This window comes from Cyprinus carpio, chromosome B19, assembly GCF_018340385.1.
Source record: "Cyprinus carpio isolate SPL01 chromosome B19, ASM1834038v1, whole genome shotgun sequence".
NCBI lineage: Eukaryota > Metazoa > Chordata > Actinopteri > Cypriniformes > Cyprinidae > Cyprinus > Cyprinus carpio.
The window spans coordinates 24,396,036-24,415,160 of NC_056615.1; the positions used below are offsets into that span (position 1 = coordinate 24,396,036).

The window sequence follows — 19,125 nt, forward strand, 5'->3', positions numbered from 1 at the left end:
TGTCACTTGATTGTGCCATCCCAAAGAAGCACAAAGTCACTTTTACGGACTTTTAAATTAAATGTTCCCTCCTGTTGGAAAGACCTGCCCAACTCAATCCGAGCAGCTGAGTCCTTAGCCATCTTCAAGAATCGGCTTAAAACACATCTCTTCCATCTTTATTTGACCCTCTAACTTTAGCACTCTCTATTTTAATTATATTCTTAAAAAAACTTGTCCCTTTTAGACTTGCAGTCTACGCATTTGCTGCTTGTTTTCTTAAAAAAATTTATTAAAAAAAACTAACACTAGCTTTCTAATCTTTTTGTATTCTATCTGTTTTCTTTTAATTTATTATATTATTTTAAAAACCCTTGCTATGTGTACATGTTAAGCTAACTGAGACTTGTTATAGCACTTGTATATCATTGCTCTTTTGCTGATTTTGATTGCTTCTATTGTCCTCATTTGTAATTCGCTTTGGATAAAAGCGTCTGCTAAAAGACTAAATGTAAATGTAATGTAAATGTAAACATTTCTGTCACATGCTTGAGGCATTTGGCCAATCACACTGCACTGGATAGCTGGCCGATCAGAGCATACCTCGCTTTTCAGAACGATGAGCTTTGTAAAAAAACGATGCATCTCAGAAAGACGGGGCATAGAGCAGAAACAATAATGTACAGTATGTGAAAAATAATGTGTTTTTTTTTTAACCTTAAACCGCATAAACAATTCATTACACCAAATACACAAAATAATTTTCTCTTTAACAACATCATACGAACCCTTTAATTTAGTACTTTGGAATTTTGCACTGAAAATGGAATTCAGGCAAAATAACTAAATAAACAAAACATATTTCCTGAATTTTCAATGTATTAATGACTGTGCTTTTAGTATATCTGAATAAACAAACAGGACATTCTGTAGAAGAAATCCATTTTAATATTTCAAAATTAATTTATCCTCATACAGTGTTAACTACAATAATTAGCAAAGAAAGAACTGTTGCTAAAAATAGAATGAAGACTTGAGACTTGACTTGGATTTGGACCTCAGGGACTTCTGAACATGCCTGCTTCACACTGACAGATCACCCCAAGCAAAAGTTGGTAAAATTCTGCGTCTGAAACTTTGGCCAAGTACCTGCACAAAATGTATGTGACATCAGACAGTTTGTACTTTGCTTTCTTTAGCATGCTGTTTTCACAAATTTTTTGTTTTTTTGTTTGTTTTACAAAAGCCACAGAGCCTGAGACCACAGGTTCAGAAGCTGTATAAAAACAATCTGCCCTCAAAGAAAGCAGAACACTGAAACTTCTACCCAGTAAAACGAAGTGAGACAGACCTCAGAGTAAAGTGGAAGAACAGATTTATCTTTTAAAAGCTCTTGAATAATAACAAATAGAGAAACAAACAGCAACTGCTCAGTGATATTAAAGATATAGTTCACCCACAAATTAAAATTCTGTCTTGATTTCTTAATGGGGACTAAGGCTTTCAAGCTTTTCAAATGATGAAAATGCAAGTTCAATTTGTAAGAAATAAAACTTCAAAGACGATAAAAAAGAATTAGGCTGAATCAATAAATTATGAAAAAAATATTGCTATTGTGTGAACAATATGTTAGGTAAAAAAAAAAAAATGTTAGCCTGAATACACTGTAAGTCGCTTTGGATAAAAGCGTCTGCTAAATGCATAAATATATAATATATAAATATGTAAATATGTACTAAAAAATATTTTAAATTATTTTTAAATTTTAAAATTATTTTTTATATATTAAAGTATTTTAAATGTAATATAATCTTATTACAAGTACTTTATTTCTGGAATCAGATTACATGTAATCCCTCACTACCAGCACTGTAATATGCTTTTACAAATTGTAGCTTGCTATTTTGCAACATTCACTCAAATCCAAAATATGCAAGATCATTATAGTTTGTCTGATTAGTGATTTCCTAAAAACACTTTGGGAGAAACAAACCAAATATCATTATCAATATGAATTGAGAATTTGAGAATAAAAATATTCTTATTGGTGATTATTGGAACTATTGGTTCTTATTGGAACCTTTCTATAATAGTGTATGTATGTATGTATAGGTATGTATTTGCATTTACTCAGACTGCTGTAATAGTAGTACTACAGTAACAATGCACGACTGATGAAATTTCCGTTTGTATTCAAAGCATCTGCCATCACTTTCTGACTTACCCATAACAGACACCACAGCAACCTGCGAGGAAACGTAGCGGTTGGTCTTTGCATTGTAGGGCACACAGCTATAGTTTCCACTGTGTTTTTCCTCTATACTGGTGAGGGTAATGTTGGCCGTGGTCTTCTGAGGCATCGCCTCCCCCCCATTAAACATCCACTGAAGCTGAGCAGGAGGGTCAGACTGGGCTGAGCATGCGAGGGTTAAGTTAGAACCTTTCTTGAGGAATGAATCTGTTGGAGTTTGTGTCATGATGACTTTCTCTGGGCCATCTAGACAGACATGGGAGAAAGAGACGATGAAAAAGAGGCACAAGCAAAGGTTAATAAAGTGCTTGCAAGGCAGCTATGTTTTATGGATTTTTGATTAATTTTATTTACAACATGAAAAAAATTGAATTTCTTATTTCATACAATAACTGAGGAACAGAATTTATAAGTCACTTTTTGAACTGAAATTCTTCCCTATAACTTCATGCACCGTGAAAAACATGGTCAATATGAACTGTCACTGCAAGCAAAGTACTGCATAAACATAAAACATTTCATCATGTGGATTTGAAACAATATGATTGTCAGGGACCAACACAGTGAGGCAAGAGGACACAGGAAGTGATTTTTCAAAAAAGTGGGGTTTTATTACCCAAACTATTAAGAAGTTGCATAAGGACCAAAATTAATAACTAGGCCTTAAAAAGAGGTCAACAAAAAATAACTAAATATATGCTCAAATACATCAACTCATAACACAAGGTTAACTGAACAAAAACTGACCTCCCACAAAGACACAGAAGGAAGCTTATATAACAGCTTGACAAAAACCAATTAACATAGAAGGGGTAAACAAACTAACACTTAGGAACTCAAGAGCTAACTAAGGACAAAATCCCCCCTGGCACATCGTGAAACATGGTACGGCCTAATGAGCTGGCTTCCCGGATATAGGTCTCCTCAGCCCTTAGCCACTCCTTTCGCCCAACCAGGAAGGGACCGCCCCCAACAGGTAACTCAACACAAAGAAACATGTGATTAGTGCACTCCCTGTAAATCAATATAAAAGGTAAAGCAAAATAAACCAAATAAAAAAACTGTATTGTGTTCCTTATTTAGATATCATAGTTTAGATGACTGTAAATAATAATCAGTGCAACAAACTAAGGAGGTGAAATAATAAAACTATAATCAAATGTTTAGAACTTAGGTGATGTTACCCTGTGTGGCCGTAGCCATCACACACTCCCCCCCTTCAGGACTCTCGCTGGTACAGCGAGACAGGTAGTCAGCTGTCTGGTTCTCTTTGCCTGGGATGTGTTGGATGCTGAAACGGAATGGTTGCAGGGCCAGGTACCACCGGGTGATTCTTCCATTGGTGTCTTTCATCCTCTCCATCCACTGCAGTGCTTTATGGTCGGTCTCCAGTGTGAATTCTCTACCCAGGAGGTAGTAGCGGAAGGAGTACAGGGTCCACTTGATAGCCAGTCCCTCTTTTTCCACGGTCGAATAACGGACCTCCCTGGGGAACAGCTTTCTGCTGATGTAAGCAATAGGATGGCGGTTCTCAGGGGGCCCCTGAAGGAGTACAGCGCCCAGACCCCTGTCGGAAGCATCAGTCTGCACAAAGAAATGGTCGTTAAAATTTGGACCATACAAAACTGGTTGCTTACTCATTGATTGCCGGATATCATGGAAAGCTGCCATGGCCTCCTCTGTCTACTGGATCTGATTGGGACTCCGGGACCCGGTCAAGTCTGAGAGCAGAGCTGCCCTGGTGGAAAACTGCGGAATGAAACGACGATAGAAGCCTGCCATGCCCAAAAAGGATCTGAGTTGCTTCCTTGTTTGGGGTAAAGGACATGACTCAATGGCTTGGATCTTACTAACCTGTGGCCGTATCATCCCATTCCCAATAATATGGCCCAGGTACTCAGTCTCAGATGCAGCAAAGGCACACTTTGCGGGATTTACGGTCAGCCCAGCAGCGTGAAGACAGCCCAAGACAGTGCACAAATGTTCCAGATGTTGCTCCCAGCTGTCACTAAACAGAACTATATCATCAAGATAGGCTGCCGCAAATGCAGAGGAATCACAAAGTACCTGGTCCATAAGCCTCTGGAAATTTGCTGGCGCTCCATGAAGGCCAAATGGGAGCACCGTAAAGTGGAATAGGCCCCATGGAGTCCGAAAAGCAGTCAACTCCCTGGATCGCTCGGTCAGTGGTACTTGCCAGTACCCTTTGCTAAGATCTAATGTGGTCAGGAATTTTGCTTTTCCCAGCCGTTCAAGCAGGTGGTCAATCCTTGGTGTTGGATAGGAGTCAAACTGAGAAACTGAATTCAGGTACCTGGAATCAATACAGAATCTTATGCTACCATCCTTTTTCGGTACAAGGACTACCGGGTTGCACCATTCACTCTTTGAAGCCTCTATGATACCCTGGGACAGCATGAGATACACTTCCTCCTTCAGTGCGGTCAACAGGCGCTCCGGGATCCTGTAACTGAGTCGTCTCACAGCAGCACCTTCTTTAAGGACAATATCATGTTCAACAAGGTCAGTCCTCCCAGGGTTCTGCTGGAACACTTCAAGATTACAGATGGCTCTCACCTGCTGCTGTCTGTCTTCAGAGAGATGACTGAGATCAAAGTCCACTGGAACACCTTCAGAAGGTAAGTATTGCTCATCCACTTCCTCCTCTTCCAGAATGCTTCTGACGAGCATCACCTCGGTTTTCTTTTCAGGTCGTTGCACCCATTCCTTCAGGAGGTTCACATGCAGTACTTTATTGGAACGTGACTGACCTGTGGTCAATATCCGATAGGTGGTAGGCCCAAGTTTCTTCTGGACCTCAAATGGTCCTTGCCACTTTGCCAAAAGCTTATTGTCATCACTAGGGAGAAGCACTAGCACCTTCTGTCCAGGGCTGAAGGATCTCTGGCGGGCTGACCGATCATACCATGACTTCTGTTGTTTCTGGACCTCTGCCATGTGTGACTGGGCAAGCTCGCTCATTTTCTCCAATCGGTCTCTCATCTGCACAACATAGGATACCACATTAACAGAATCCCCTCTCCCCTGGTCTCCCTCCCAACTCTCTCTCAGCAGAGAAAGAGGGCCTCTGACATCATGCCCATACAGAAGTTCAAAGGGAGAAAACCCAGTGGAGGCTTGGGGTACTTCCCTGTATGCAAATAAAAAATATGGCAGCCAGAGATCCCAGTCTGTACCACTGCTGTTCACAAACTTTCGCAGCATCTGCTTCAGTGTCTTGTTGAAACGTTCTGTCAGCCCATCCGTTTGGGGGTGGTAAGGTGTGGTTCTCAGGCTCCTGATGCCAAGTAATTGATAGACCTGCTTCAACAAAGTTGACATAAAGTTAGTTCCTTGATCAGTCAGTATTTCACGAGGGAACCCCACTCTTGAAAAAAACTGTACTAGACAAAAAGCCACAGCTTTAGCTTTTATGGACTTCAATGGGAACACCTCGGGGTACTTGGTTGCATAGTCTGTTATAACCAGCATGTATCGGTTCCCAGCTTTACTCTTCTCAACAGGACCAACAATGTCCATCCCAAGGCGTTCAAATGGAGTGGCAATGATGGGGAGTGGCAGGAGTGGAGCTCTGGAGGGAAGACTAGCAGATGTCATTTGACACTGAGGACAACTTTTGCAGAATTCAGCAACATCTCTACACAGTCCAGGCCAGTGAAAATGGTGTTTAATGCGGGCTGTGGTTTTGTGCTTACCTAGGTGGCCAGCCCAGGGAACAGAATGCCCCAACACCAGTATAGCCTCTCTGGCTGCCTGGGGAACCACTAGCTGCAATACGGATTCCTGTTGACGGTAGAGAATGCCATTTTGCAAAATGTACTCCTCTTTGCTTACATCCAGCTCATCTCCAGGCTCCTTGATTTTCTGAAAAAGAGATGCTAAAGATGGATCAGATTTCTGCATATTTATGATACTGGCTGGCATTTGAAATCCTAAAGGCAACTCTGGCTGGATGTTAGTTTGTGACTTCACAACTGTGTGAAGGAATTTCTCCGGTCTTCTCTGCCTACGAGTTTTACGTGACTTCCTGGGTGTTATCTCGTCACTGTAGAATGGCAAGGTACTGAGGATCTCCAGGTGTTCGTCAGACTTCTTAGCCTGGCCCCTGGTGACAGCAGCATAGCATTTTCTGATTTTGTCTGATTCGAACAAATCAAAAAGTACTGGGAGGTCTCGTCCTAGAACAACAGGATAAGGCAATTTATCAGCTACCACAATGTTCAAGAGATTTGTTTGATGGTCAACTTTGATATACATGTGAGTTGAGTAACTCTTTTCATCACCATGCACACAACATATAGGGATGGTGTCTCTGGTGCTGATAATATTGGTTGGTACAAACTTCCTGTGCACAAGTGTCTGATCACTCCCGGTATCAATTAAAGCTTTAAGAGCAGTTCCATTAACTTCAAAATCAGCCATCTTTACAGACTGGTCATTCTTGGAAACAGCATCCACATGAGGGCGTGGTACAACACACATCTGAGTCAACTTTGCTGTATTTTTAGGGCACATGGGCTTTGTATGGCCTTCTATTCCACAGAGATAGCAAATTGGTTTTCTACCTGAGGGTTGTGATGGTCTGCTAAACAACTGGTTCTCCCCAGTGGGAACCTTACCCCCGCTGGCCTCTGGCTTTAGTTGGTACTGCTGGATGGGTTGATACTGCTGAGGGGGTTTACGGCTGTCTCTTGGGGTCTTCCATGAGTTGTAACTCCATGGCTGTCCTTTTCTCCGCGCCGCCACAAACACATCTGCTAGTTTAGCGGCCTCCATGGCAGAACCTGGGTCGTGCTCTCTGATCCAAATCTGCAGCTCAGGGGACACCATTCTCAAGTATTGCTCCAGCATGATCATTTCACCAATTTCTTGTGTTGTTTTACCTTTTGGCTGGATCCACTTTCCATACAGCTCCTTGATTCTGGCATACAATTCCTTTAGGCTCTCGTCAGGGCTCACCTCTAGGGAACGGAATCTTTGCCTGTAGGTCTCAGGGTTAATGTCATACTTGGAGAGAATTGCACCTTTAACCCTATCATAATCAAGAGAGTCATCAATGTCCATATGCACATAAGCACTTCTAGCTTTACCAGTTAGCAATGGCATTAAATGAAAAACCCAGTCTGGCTTCTGCCATCTGCAGGCTAAGGCAATACGCTCAAATGCAATAAGAAAGTGTTCAATATCGTCATCATCAGTAAATTTCTCTAGTCTGGGCACATGGTGTGGATGGACCTGACCTGCTGCTGTTTTAGTTGAATCAATCACAACAGTGGGATCCATTCGGGTTTGAGAATGAGGTCTGTTGAGTGGAAAGGCCTCCAGATCTTGATCAGAATCTGTTGGTGGAGCCTCTGACAGTGGAGATGTTCGGGCTTGTACTTCCAACTGCAGAATCTGAAATTGATGTTGAAGTGTTTTAAACAGCTGTTCTGTAGTTGCTTCCTTCTGCTTCTCATCTCGGGCCTCCTGCTGTCCCATGTGTGCTCGGAGAATGGCTGCCAGGTCAGACAGGGTTGGCTCCTTTCCTTCATCTTCAGTGTTTTCCACTCCAAAAGCTCCATTTTCTCCTTCTTCACTAACAGGTTGCTTGTCCAATACAGTTTGGCTTTCAGCTCCTCCTTGTTGTCTGCCTTTTCCACCACGATTAATTTCTTCTTATTGGGAAATAACGCCACAAAAAAAAAAAAAAAAAAAAATCCTGTGTCCGTCACTGGATGATCCCACCGCTGCCACCAATTGTCAGGGACCAACACAGTGAGGCAAGAGGACACAGGAAGTGATTTTTCAAAAAAGTGGGGTTTTATTACCCAAACTATTTAGAAGTTGCATAAGGACCAAAATTAATAACTAGGCCTTAAAAAGAGGTCAACAAAAAATAACTAAATATATGCTCAAATACATCAACTCATAACACAAGGTTAACTGAACAAAAACTGACCTCCCACAAAGACACAGAAGGAAGCTTATATAACAGCTTGACAAAACCAATTAACATAGAAGGGGTAAACAAACTAACACTTAGGAACTCAAGAGCTAACTAAGGACAAAATCCCCCCCTGGCACATCGTGAAACATGGTACGGCCTAATGAGCTGGCTTCCCGGATATAGGTCTCCTCAGCCCTTAGCCACTCCTTTCGCCCAACCAGGAAGGGACCGCCCCCCAACAGGTAACTCAACACAAAGAAACATGTGATTAGTGCACTCCCTGTAAATCAATATAAAAGGTAAAGCAAAATAAACCAAATAAAAAAACTGTATTGTGTTCATTATTTAGATATCATAGTTTAGATGACTGTAAATAATAATCAGTGCAACAAACTAAGGAGGTGAAATAATAAAACGATAATCAAATGTTTAGAACTGAGGTGATGTTACCCTGTGTGGCCGTAGCCATCACAATGATGCTGAGTGAATAATGACAATTTTTAGGTGAACAATTCTTTGAAGGTAGACGGTGTTCATGTATTCATGTCTCACACTAAGCATGTGTGGGTGTGATCAGGTACGTACAGCTCACAGTGAGATTGAAGGGAGGGCTCTTCCCTGACTCCAGTGCATTCTCTGCAATGCAGATGATAGGTCCTCGCAGATCTGTACGGCGAACTTCAGCAATAGTTAGTTCATTGCCAGCTGCATTTAGTTTTATATGTGTGCCATCCACCACCAACAGGACTGAATCGTTCAGCCACTTGTAAGTAAAGGAGCCTTTGGCAGAGCAGGAAAGAACCACAGTGCTGTTGAACTCTACAGGTTCAGGTAGATTGGACGAAATCTTGACATCAGTTATGGGTTCTGGAGTAAAAAAGAAGAGAACCATGATTGGGTTCATTCAGAAACATCTTTGCACCATTTTACACCCTCTGGATAACCAACCCTGAGATTTGACAACATACATCTTAGATCATAAAAGTCTCCAAGACAGATCTAAAATATCTTTATACAATTGATTTCCAGTCACTGAATGAATGTCTTTAAAATGACGCATACTGCAATCATATCACAAAATGAGTCATCACTATTATCCATTTGGGTTGATTTAAAGGGGTCATATGATGCGATTTCAAATTTTCCTTTCTCTTTGGAGTGTTACAAGCTCTTGGTGCATAAAGAAGATCTGTGAAGTTGCAAAGACTAAAGTCTCAAATCCAAAGAGATATTCTTTATAAAAGTTAACACTCGTCCACGCCCCCCTGAAATGGCTCGTTCTAACACGCCCCCACATCTCTACGACAGTATGTGGGAAGATTTGCATAATGCTGCCCAGATGTTCACGCAAAGAAAGAAGGCGTACCTTTTATTCTTGTTGTAGTATTGTTGTTGTTGCCGCCCGCCATGTCGTATAGACGCTGTGTGTTTCACTGTGAAAGCGAAATTACTTTGTTTAGCCTTCCAAAAGAGGACGATATCTGCTTCGTCATGCCTGGAGCTGATCCGTGCTGGTCACTGAGGAAATACATCAACTTTGCACTGTGGATCGCCGAATCGGCTTTCACCGTGGATGAAGCAGAGTCCAGCCCGGGGTCATCACATGTGGTTGCTGCAAGACCAAGGTACGCTCCTTCATAGAATCCGTCTAAAGCCGTCCGCTTCTGCTCACTCAAGGCAGTGGTGTGTGACACGGTTTCGTTGAGAAAGCGAAACTACTTTGTTTTTGCCTTCCAAAAGAAGACACGACTAGAAATCATGTTTATATCACATTTATAATGGGTTATATGTTTTTGTCTCGTCGCTCCGGCCGGGCAAGGCATCAAAATATGTTAAGAGACGTAAAATTTCCATCACACACTTGGGACATTCAGCCAATCACAACGCGCTGGATAGCTGGCCAATCACAGCACACCTCGCTTTTCAGAGAGATGAGCCTTGTAAAAATCAACGCGTTTCAGAAGGCAGGGCATAGAGGAGAAACAATAATGTACATGTGTACAATGTGTATAACGTTTTTTTTTTTTTTTTTTTACCTTAAACCGCATAAACACAATATAATGTTATTTTTAGCAGTATCATATGACCCCTTTAATCACATCATCGTCAGACCTTCAAACACTAGGCTTCACAAACCCAGTGCCTAGTCTGTAACTACTGCATAGACTAGAGTATACCTGAAGATTGCACATTGTAGTCAATACTTACCAAGAACTTCAAGATCAATCTGTCCGGACAGTGACTCTCCTTTGTTAGTGACTATATTGAGATTATATTCCCCTTCATCTTCCTTCACCAGCGGCCCGAGCTGAAGCTCACATGTTGTTTTATTGTAGATGATTCTGCTGGTGTATTTCTTATCAATGTTATTGGTGTTTGATACTAGGACACTTGTAATTATCGGTGCAATTACTGAATTTTTGTTGAAATTCCATGTTACTGTTAGAAAATCCTGTGTTGAGGTGATTGTTGTCTTGAAGGTCACATTTTTACCTGGTTCAGTAAGGAGAAATCGAGATTAAAACACCCCTGCTAAGTTCTTAGAGACGTATCTAATACTTTTTTTCATTTAATGACTTTTTATTTAAAGTACGGATGGCGGAGCAACCATCCACTGAAAGTATTTTCACCTTGAATACATGTGAGTACACAACAGGTTTTCTTTTCACAGGACAACAAAATGGCTTTGTAATGCCACACTGACTTTGATTTGGCATACATTAAAAAAAAAAAAAAAACTAATAAATAATTTATTAAATAATAACTGCTTTCAAACGATATTTTTAAAGAAATAATAAAATGGTGCCAAACTACCAAATTACTGACAACAATTATTTTTTCAATATCTCCAGAGAATTACAGGACTTAAACATTTTCAACTTTAAAAATAATTTAATATTATAAATATAAAAATTATTTTGGATAACCATGGATAAAGCATACTGTACATCGGCTCACCGATAACGCCTTTCGTTTCGGTGTTGAGAAGCGGGCAGCTCGCGGAACAGCATCCTATAAGAGCAACGATTTTAGTCAAAATCCAGGATAAACATTAAACCACACATTAGCCTACACATTATATCCTGGTGTAGGCTACTGTTCAAAGCCTTAAAAGCCCTAAAATTAGATTTAGTTTTAGAAATTAAAATTTTAAGTCTAAATGGACTGAATAACATATTTGTCCTTGCATTTTTGTTTTTTAACTTACCAAGAGCAGCCAAAATGAGTAAAGGCAGCCTTAAGTTACAGAAATCCATACGGAGAGATGTGAGGGCCTGAGTGACAGACAGTAACAGTGTGACTTCTCTGAAAGAACTTGAGAAAGTTAAACCCGCCCCCTTCAACCTGCACTCTTCTGATGCCATTCAGTAAAATAAAACAGTATCCACTTTCACCACTAGATGGAGGCATACACAAGCTCCAGGACAGACAGAAAGGTCAGCCTTTCAGTCTCACTCAAGACCACAGCAATGTAATGATTATGAAAACATTTGCAGGGCCAAGAAATGTCTCCGAGAAAAACCTTAGGAGAAACCAAACTGAAAGTCATATGACAGCTTTATATATATAAATATATATATATATATATATATATATATATTTATATATATAAAGACATTTTATATTCTCACAACAATTATAGTGCATTGAGTGAGTGTAACTTATTTTTGTATTTAGTGTAACATTTACATTTTAGCCTTTTTATACCCATGTAGCAGATGTCATCCTGTTGTGTTTGACCCTGGTTGTTTTGATAAAATATAAAAGAGTGTATTTCAGGCTCAAGAATGAGAAGAGGTGATATCTCCAGAATATATAAACACACACTGCTGTTAGTCTTCATATCAGAGCTATTCCATCTGAAGGACAGATCAAAGGTTAATAAAGTACTTCCATTACCGTCATTATGACAAAGTTTCTGTGTCTGTTTTCATAATGGAAAGACGAGGAGGCACCAAAGTGTTCTCATATGATAGCCGATGAAGATACTGTCAGCCAGCACTGCTACAAAATAACTGAAAAACATCAAACGGAAAAAAAATGTTTAGATAAAATGCAATTAAGAAAACGGTGTGGACACTTCATACGCTCATATTTCAAAAATATACTAAATATCAGATCTAAAGGGATGACAGTCATGCATCATTACTATTGCTCATACTAAAGGATTAATTAAACTTAAGTGACATTAAAATGGTAAACATCAGTCCTGATCATAACTACCAAAATTAATTCATTTTCAGAATTTTAACCCTTTAAATGCCAGTTTGTTTACATAATGCAACTGTTGTTTTTATATAAAAAAAATCAATTAGAATTGTTTTATAATTAAGATTATGTTACTACAATCATAATTATTTTCCTTATATTAAATAAGCAGAATGCATTTTGGGTGATCGCTGACAAGTTAATGATTACTGTAGAAACAACAGTAATTTTGATGCATCATTATTTTTTGTGCAGTGCCAGGTAAAAAAAACAAAACTACAATATGCACACAAATTCTGAGAAAAAAAAAAAGTACTTATGGTAAAATAGAGTTATGAATGGAAATAAGGGTAAAATATTACAATTCCAATAAAATTTTAATAAAAAGTATGCTGTTTGCATTAACACAGCCAAAATGAAAAAGAAGAAGAAAAATAAAAATAAATATTTGGTTAAATCCTTAACATTGAGCAATAATAAAAGTGTATTTACCTCATCAAGCACCACTAAAAACAGAGGCTTCTCAAACCTGCAGGAGGTGCTGTAGCCTCCTATCTTTGGTTTTCTTAGGTTCCCATTCATACGTACATACTACCTACAGACAAAAATAAATACATACTGTAAAAGCACAAGTTACCGTTACAGTATAAAGCTTATGAATGAGACTAGCTTAGCTTTTGTGCTTCATAAATAATTACCATGAATGGTTACAGAAAAAACAAACATTTCACCCATCTGACAACAACCAGCCTCAACAGTGAAACAAGTGATTGCTAAGTGCATAACCTATATCCTTAATGGAAAGCTTCAAACTATAAAGGACACAAGAGCAATCTATGACCATATTCGCTGTGAAAATAAATTAAGATGTCTCATTCTAATAGAGGCTAACATAGGTGCCTCATAAAACATTGATTTAAACTCTCACCCATGACCAAACATTTACATTACATTTACATTTATGCATTTAGCAGACATTTTTATCCAAAGCGACTTACAGTGCATTCAGGATATATATATATATATATATATATATATATATATATATATATATATATATATATATTTTTTTTTTTTTTTTACCTAACATGTGTTCAAAAAAATCGAAAGCCATCTGGCATGTGGGCAGCGTAGCCTTTTGAAACTCGACTTCAATGTTTGACCATACTTACCAACATGGGATTTTCCTGTCACACTTTTGATCAATCAGAGATCTACATCTGTACGGAAAACATTGTTACTGGCATATAGGCTCTGATTACTGTGACCTACGTACAATATAAAACTGTACCAAACTTTCAGTACTATATTAAGTGTTCTGCTTCTCATTGTGCCTGCATAGATGAAGGCTGTTTGCATGGCAGCAATGGCAGACCGAGGCCTGTGAGAAACGGTTTTGTGGGTAGCGGTGGAGGAAGTTACCTTTTTGTGCAACAGATTTATGAACATAAGCTACTGGTTACACATTGAGATTATAAAATACCAAAGCTGCAAGTTATAAAATTACACTAATTTTTCTATTAACCAGCGTGAGGTTAAACAATTGTGGAATCATGTCAGATTTACTAAGTGAATCTTTCATGTGCTTTTAAAGCTAGGACCACAATGGAAATAAGTTTCTGTAACTTTATTGTGTCATCACAATAAATAAATAAATAATTTTATACATGCTGCATACTATACAGTATATTGATGCTTAAATTCACTTTTTTATTTTTTAATTGAAATTTACTTATTTATTTATTTATTTACTAACATTTTTAATGTCATATACCTTTTCGGCATGAAAAGGTGCTGTGCATGTATGAAACCTTCATTGCAAGCCTTTGAGGATGAGTAAACAGTCACTAGACGTCTCATTTCAACATATATCCTAAAAATACAAGTCTATCTCTTCTGCCTTGACTCACCATTGATCATTTTATTTCTTTTTTTATCTATTTCATAAACATCAGTTCATGACCTGCTCCCCAACATCACCTTCTTTATTTACCATATTACTCATCTTACAATATAGGTTATAGGTGACTGTAGTGAGATTCAGTTTCAGCTGAAAAATTACTGGTGTCAGTTTCCTGTGACAATCACACAACTGCAGTACAGTTTGGAGTCGTACAACACAAACCAGCTAAAGACCAAACACAAGTGTACTGTCATTAGGGAATGAGTCATAGCTGCTCTAGGAAACATTACGCAATGATCCTGAGAATCGTTGACTAGATTCAAACAAATGACTAGATTATACCTGCCATTTACATGATTGTGCAGTCGCCATCGAGTACATGCGATCACGACTGTGCTGTTTCACAAACAGTATTTATTTCTTTAGAATCCCTCACAGTGCAATGCATATACCGTCAGACTATGACAATTCAAAATCATTTGACCACAAGATCAAGACTTTGATAATTCCACATTCCCCATGAATCACAGTCATACCACACGATGCTTTCTGAAGAAATGCAGGTTCCTTCAGAACCACTTCGTATATTTGATGCATGATAGTTGTTGTGTGTTGGTTGTTTTTGTTGCATGATGGTCAAAAATGATTTTTTTTTTCTTTTTTCAATTAAATGAATGTGCTATATATTTTAGGTCATTTTATTTAATATTTTGTGCTTTAAGGGGATTTTATGGTGATAAATTATATTTATACCTATTAACCACTTTTTAAGGCTAGACCTAAAAAGGACATTTTAAACTTTTAAGGAAAAACTTAAACTGTTGTAAAAAAATGAATTTTAAATATTGCTGTGGAGCACAGACTGAAGTTTTTTTTTTTTTAAAGGCACTTGGCAAATTATTGCTGAAGCGAAAAAAGTAAATAAAAAAAGTGAAACTGAAAAAAAAAAGACAGTTATGACAGTTCAAGTTTAGTATTATGAAAAAATGCACAAAATACTCATTTTAAATTGCATAAGAAAATATATATTTTTCCAAAACATGTTTTACTAAAAATCTGAGAAAATCAAAGCTATAAATCTAAACAAATTGTGTTCCGAATTTGAGGTTGATATCACAAAAAAACAGCTTTCAGTAAAATTTAGTTTGGGTGCAGTACCAAATGTTTGCACTATGAAATTCACTTCCCAGTCATTTCCAGTACAGTCATTTTTGACTATTTTTTCAGGGCCATTTAATCTTTTTGAATCATGCCCATGATTTTGTGTGTGTGTGTTTGTGTTCATGTGTTCACATAACAAGGGCCAAAACCATTACAAAGTTTGGTAGTATTCTAATGAAAAAAAAAAAAACTTTGTTTGTTCAAAAACACAAAGAGTTAAGCTACATATAAAAGCCAAAGTAGCTTCCACTGAAGAGCAGCACTTAAACTACATGTGCGGAAGGAAGAAACACAACAGGCCCTGGGGAGTCTGTGAATCACACTTTCCCATATTCACTGAGCTAATGGGTTAAAGAGTAAAGGAGTGATCAATAATTGGGAGTATGCTTTCAGTCCTGAGAAAAGAGTCATGCGCTTCTCTATCCATTGAAACAGGCACATACACATATATTTTGAGAAACAGAAGGAAATAAAACAGAATTAGTCTGGTTGTAAGTGTACTTTTCCCACAGATTGACAGAATACCGGAAACTCTAGTATGCTGTGCATACATGTCATACATGGCGTGTTCATTGCATCGACATGTAATTGTCTAAGTACACACACACACCGTCTCTGTGCTGCAGGGTGTCTCGTTTTGTTTATTGCTAGTGTAAGAGAGCTGCTTGTCTTCTACTGTTGCATTCCTCAGTAATTATCTACAGCGTGTCCCGTCCTGCTGCCGCCTGTACAACACACCAATCATCTTATGGAAAAGATGCTCTAGTCACATTAAGCTTTTAGAGTGCATCTACTACTATCACTGTGTGGGGTTAATTAAATTGGCCTTAAAAGCAGACATGGTCACACACAACAACCACGGATATACCAAATCCTCAAATACCCACCTAAAAAAATAGAAATTATATTTTGCTTAAAGGGCGCCAGACTGTTTGATGTTTTACAGTGTGACATTCAATTAAGCACATTTTCACCCCTAATTCTCACTGATAATTATCAGCCTTTACAATTAATATTATTAGTATTAAAGCAAGCATATAAAATGTAGTAAAATACTATTAATATTTATACTATAATATAAATAATTTATACATATTTTACAGTTTGCATTTATTTAGCATTATAGTAAGGAGTGTAGGTATATTATACAAATATAATGCTATAGAGGGTATGCATTGACGTCACTTTCCCGCTGGAACACACCCTCAGCTGGACTATAAGTGGCTAAAGAGCCTGCTGCATGACTGGATTTAATAGGGAAGCGAATAAACAAAGGATAATCAGTTTAGGTTGTTGGACCCAATATAATGTTCCTTACAAGTTACCAAAGATCCAGATATTGATATGTAGCCAAGAATCCTGACATTTATACAGTAGTTGCCTGACTTCAACTCCAGGGAAATACATAAAGCAAATTTGCCTGTGAACGCATTTTGTAAATACAAAATCCGGGTGATCACTTATGTCAATGTTATATATATTGTCATATCATCCAGCCCAAAAACTTGTTCATTTAAAAAAATATCCAGTTATGCAGAATATAAGATGGTAAATATTAAATTGGTGAGTTGTCAATATTATATATATAATGTATAGGGTATGATTTTACCACAAAATTCAACATATTAACATAAAACTGCAAATCTGTTTTGCTGCCTGCATGAGGCCACGTTATATGGATATTTATGTCTCAGAAGCTCTTCAAGATTTAGAACTAGAAAATGATCTACAGTGGTGGCCAAATTGTTAGAACACCTGACAGATCTGAAAATACTGACCTTTTTTTGCCTCCAAAACATGATTTTATTTCATAGTGTTCATGAAACATGCAGATGGTTGCTCTGAGCACAACAAATATCAGATGAAGTGAGACATGCTGTTTTTATCCACTTTTAACTTTAATATTTAGTACTGTATGTCCACCTTTTGCAGCAGTTACAGCAGCACATCTCTGTGGCATAGTGTCAGTATATTTCCTGACAACTTCAACACTAACGTTATCCCATGCCCTCTGCTTTTCTTTGAAGGTACAATAGATCAGTCCAGTTTATTTTCCAGCTCGCCCCACATTTGCTCGATGGGGTTTAGGAGGCCAGTCCATCATTTTCAAAGTTCCAGCCGATTCCTTCCATCGCAGGTAGTTCCAAGAATGGTTCGTTTTATAGGTATTGTAATGTCCAATTCAACATAAACAACTGAAATCTTAAATGTAACCCTGGAGCACAAAACCAGTCTTAAGTCGATGGGGTATATTTGTAGCAATAGCCAAAAATACATATATTAAATCAAAAAGATATTAATTAAATACCAAAAATCAACAACAAAAAAAATAAAAAACATGTTCCATGAAGATATTTAGTAAATTTCCTACTGTAAATATATCAATTTTTTTTTTTTTGATTATTAATATGCATTGCTAAGACCTTCATTTAGACAACTTTAAAGACGATTTTCTCACTATTTTGATTTTTTTGCTTCCTTAGTTGTATCTTGGCCAAATATTGTCCTATATTAACAAACCATACATCAGTGGAAAGGTTATTTATTCAGCTTTCAGATGATGTATACATCTTGAATGTATAGAAATTTGACCCTTATGACTGTTTTTGTGGTCCATAGTCACAAATATGCCAAGTGTTGAATAATTTTGGCCACCACTGTGTATTATACTATATATAATGGTTTTCATTTCCTTTATTCAAAAAGTAATTTATGTTTTCTTCGTATTTTTGCGGTTTTATGAGATTCATTCCAACAGCAGTCTGTGGTGCGGTTCTGGCTTTGACCACATAAAGGGATAAAGGGAGGTGGTTTCGAATATTTGCAGGGATTTCAGATTAAAAGTTTTTCTTGACAACATTGTCAGCTGGTTTTTGATAGGTGCCCCACCTGAGGAAAGTCCTGTCAGATCTGATTATAAACTTAAGTTGCTTTGGGATGAATGTCAGTTCTGCAAATCAACTACGCCTAATTAGGCAGCTGATTGTGTCTCTTTACAAATCACTATGCAGTGCTGTTTTAGAGCTTTCATTATCATGATGAGTGTCCTCACTTGAGTTCACTGCATTCTCACTGTTTGAATAGAATGACATGTGGGGCCCAGATGGGTTAAGTACTGGTTCCATGGTTACTGTGTGGGCATGGGCTTTGGCTGGGTGAAATCAGCGGGTCCCATGTAGGTTTTGTAGTATGAGTCCCACATAGGAAGCCCATATGCATATGAGTTGATTACATGGGCCCCATAAGGGACAGGCATGGGCCAATTGGGCATGGGTTTGAACTGAGAACACATATATGGGTCCTGCATAGCATATTTATGGGCCAAGTGGGCATGGGTTTGATCTGGGAACACATATATGGGTCTTGAATGGCATATTTATGGTCCAAGTGGGCAAGGGTTTGAACTGGGAATGCATATATGGGTCCTGCATAGAATTTTTATGGGCCAAGTGGCCATGGGTTTGAACTGGGAACACATATATGGGTCCTGCATGGTATATTTATGGGCCAAGTGGGAATGGTTTTGATCTGGGAACACACAGATGGGTCTTGCATGACATATTTATGTGCCGAGTGGGCATGGGTTTGATCTGGGAACACATAGATGGGTCTTGCGGTGGCGTGCCTTGTTGGTTTTTTTGTTGTTTGTTTGTTTTGTTATCTATTGTTATA

The 19,125-nt window shown here is 38.3% G+C and overlaps 1 protein-coding gene across 1 annotated transcript; it reads right to left on the reverse strand.

The window, feature by feature from the left end:
- Positions 1-951: 951 nt before the first annotated feature.
- On the reverse strand, positions 952-11,491 carry LOC109070749 (carcinoembryonic antigen-related cell adhesion molecule 1-like). The gene is made up of 6 exons (XM_042745610.1): positions 11,389-11,491; positions 11,139-11,192; positions 10,389-10,673; positions 8,766-9,047; positions 2,204-2,476; positions 952-1,128 (listed from the first exon to the last, which is right to left on the reverse strand). Exons 1-6 carry the CDS (start codon positions 11,435-11,437, stop codon positions 1,076-1,078), a joined length of 996 nt encoding a protein of 331 aa, XP_042601544.1. The 5' UTR covers positions 11,438-11,491; the 3' UTR covers positions 952-1,075.
- Positions 11,492-19,125: the final 7,634 nt, after the last annotated feature.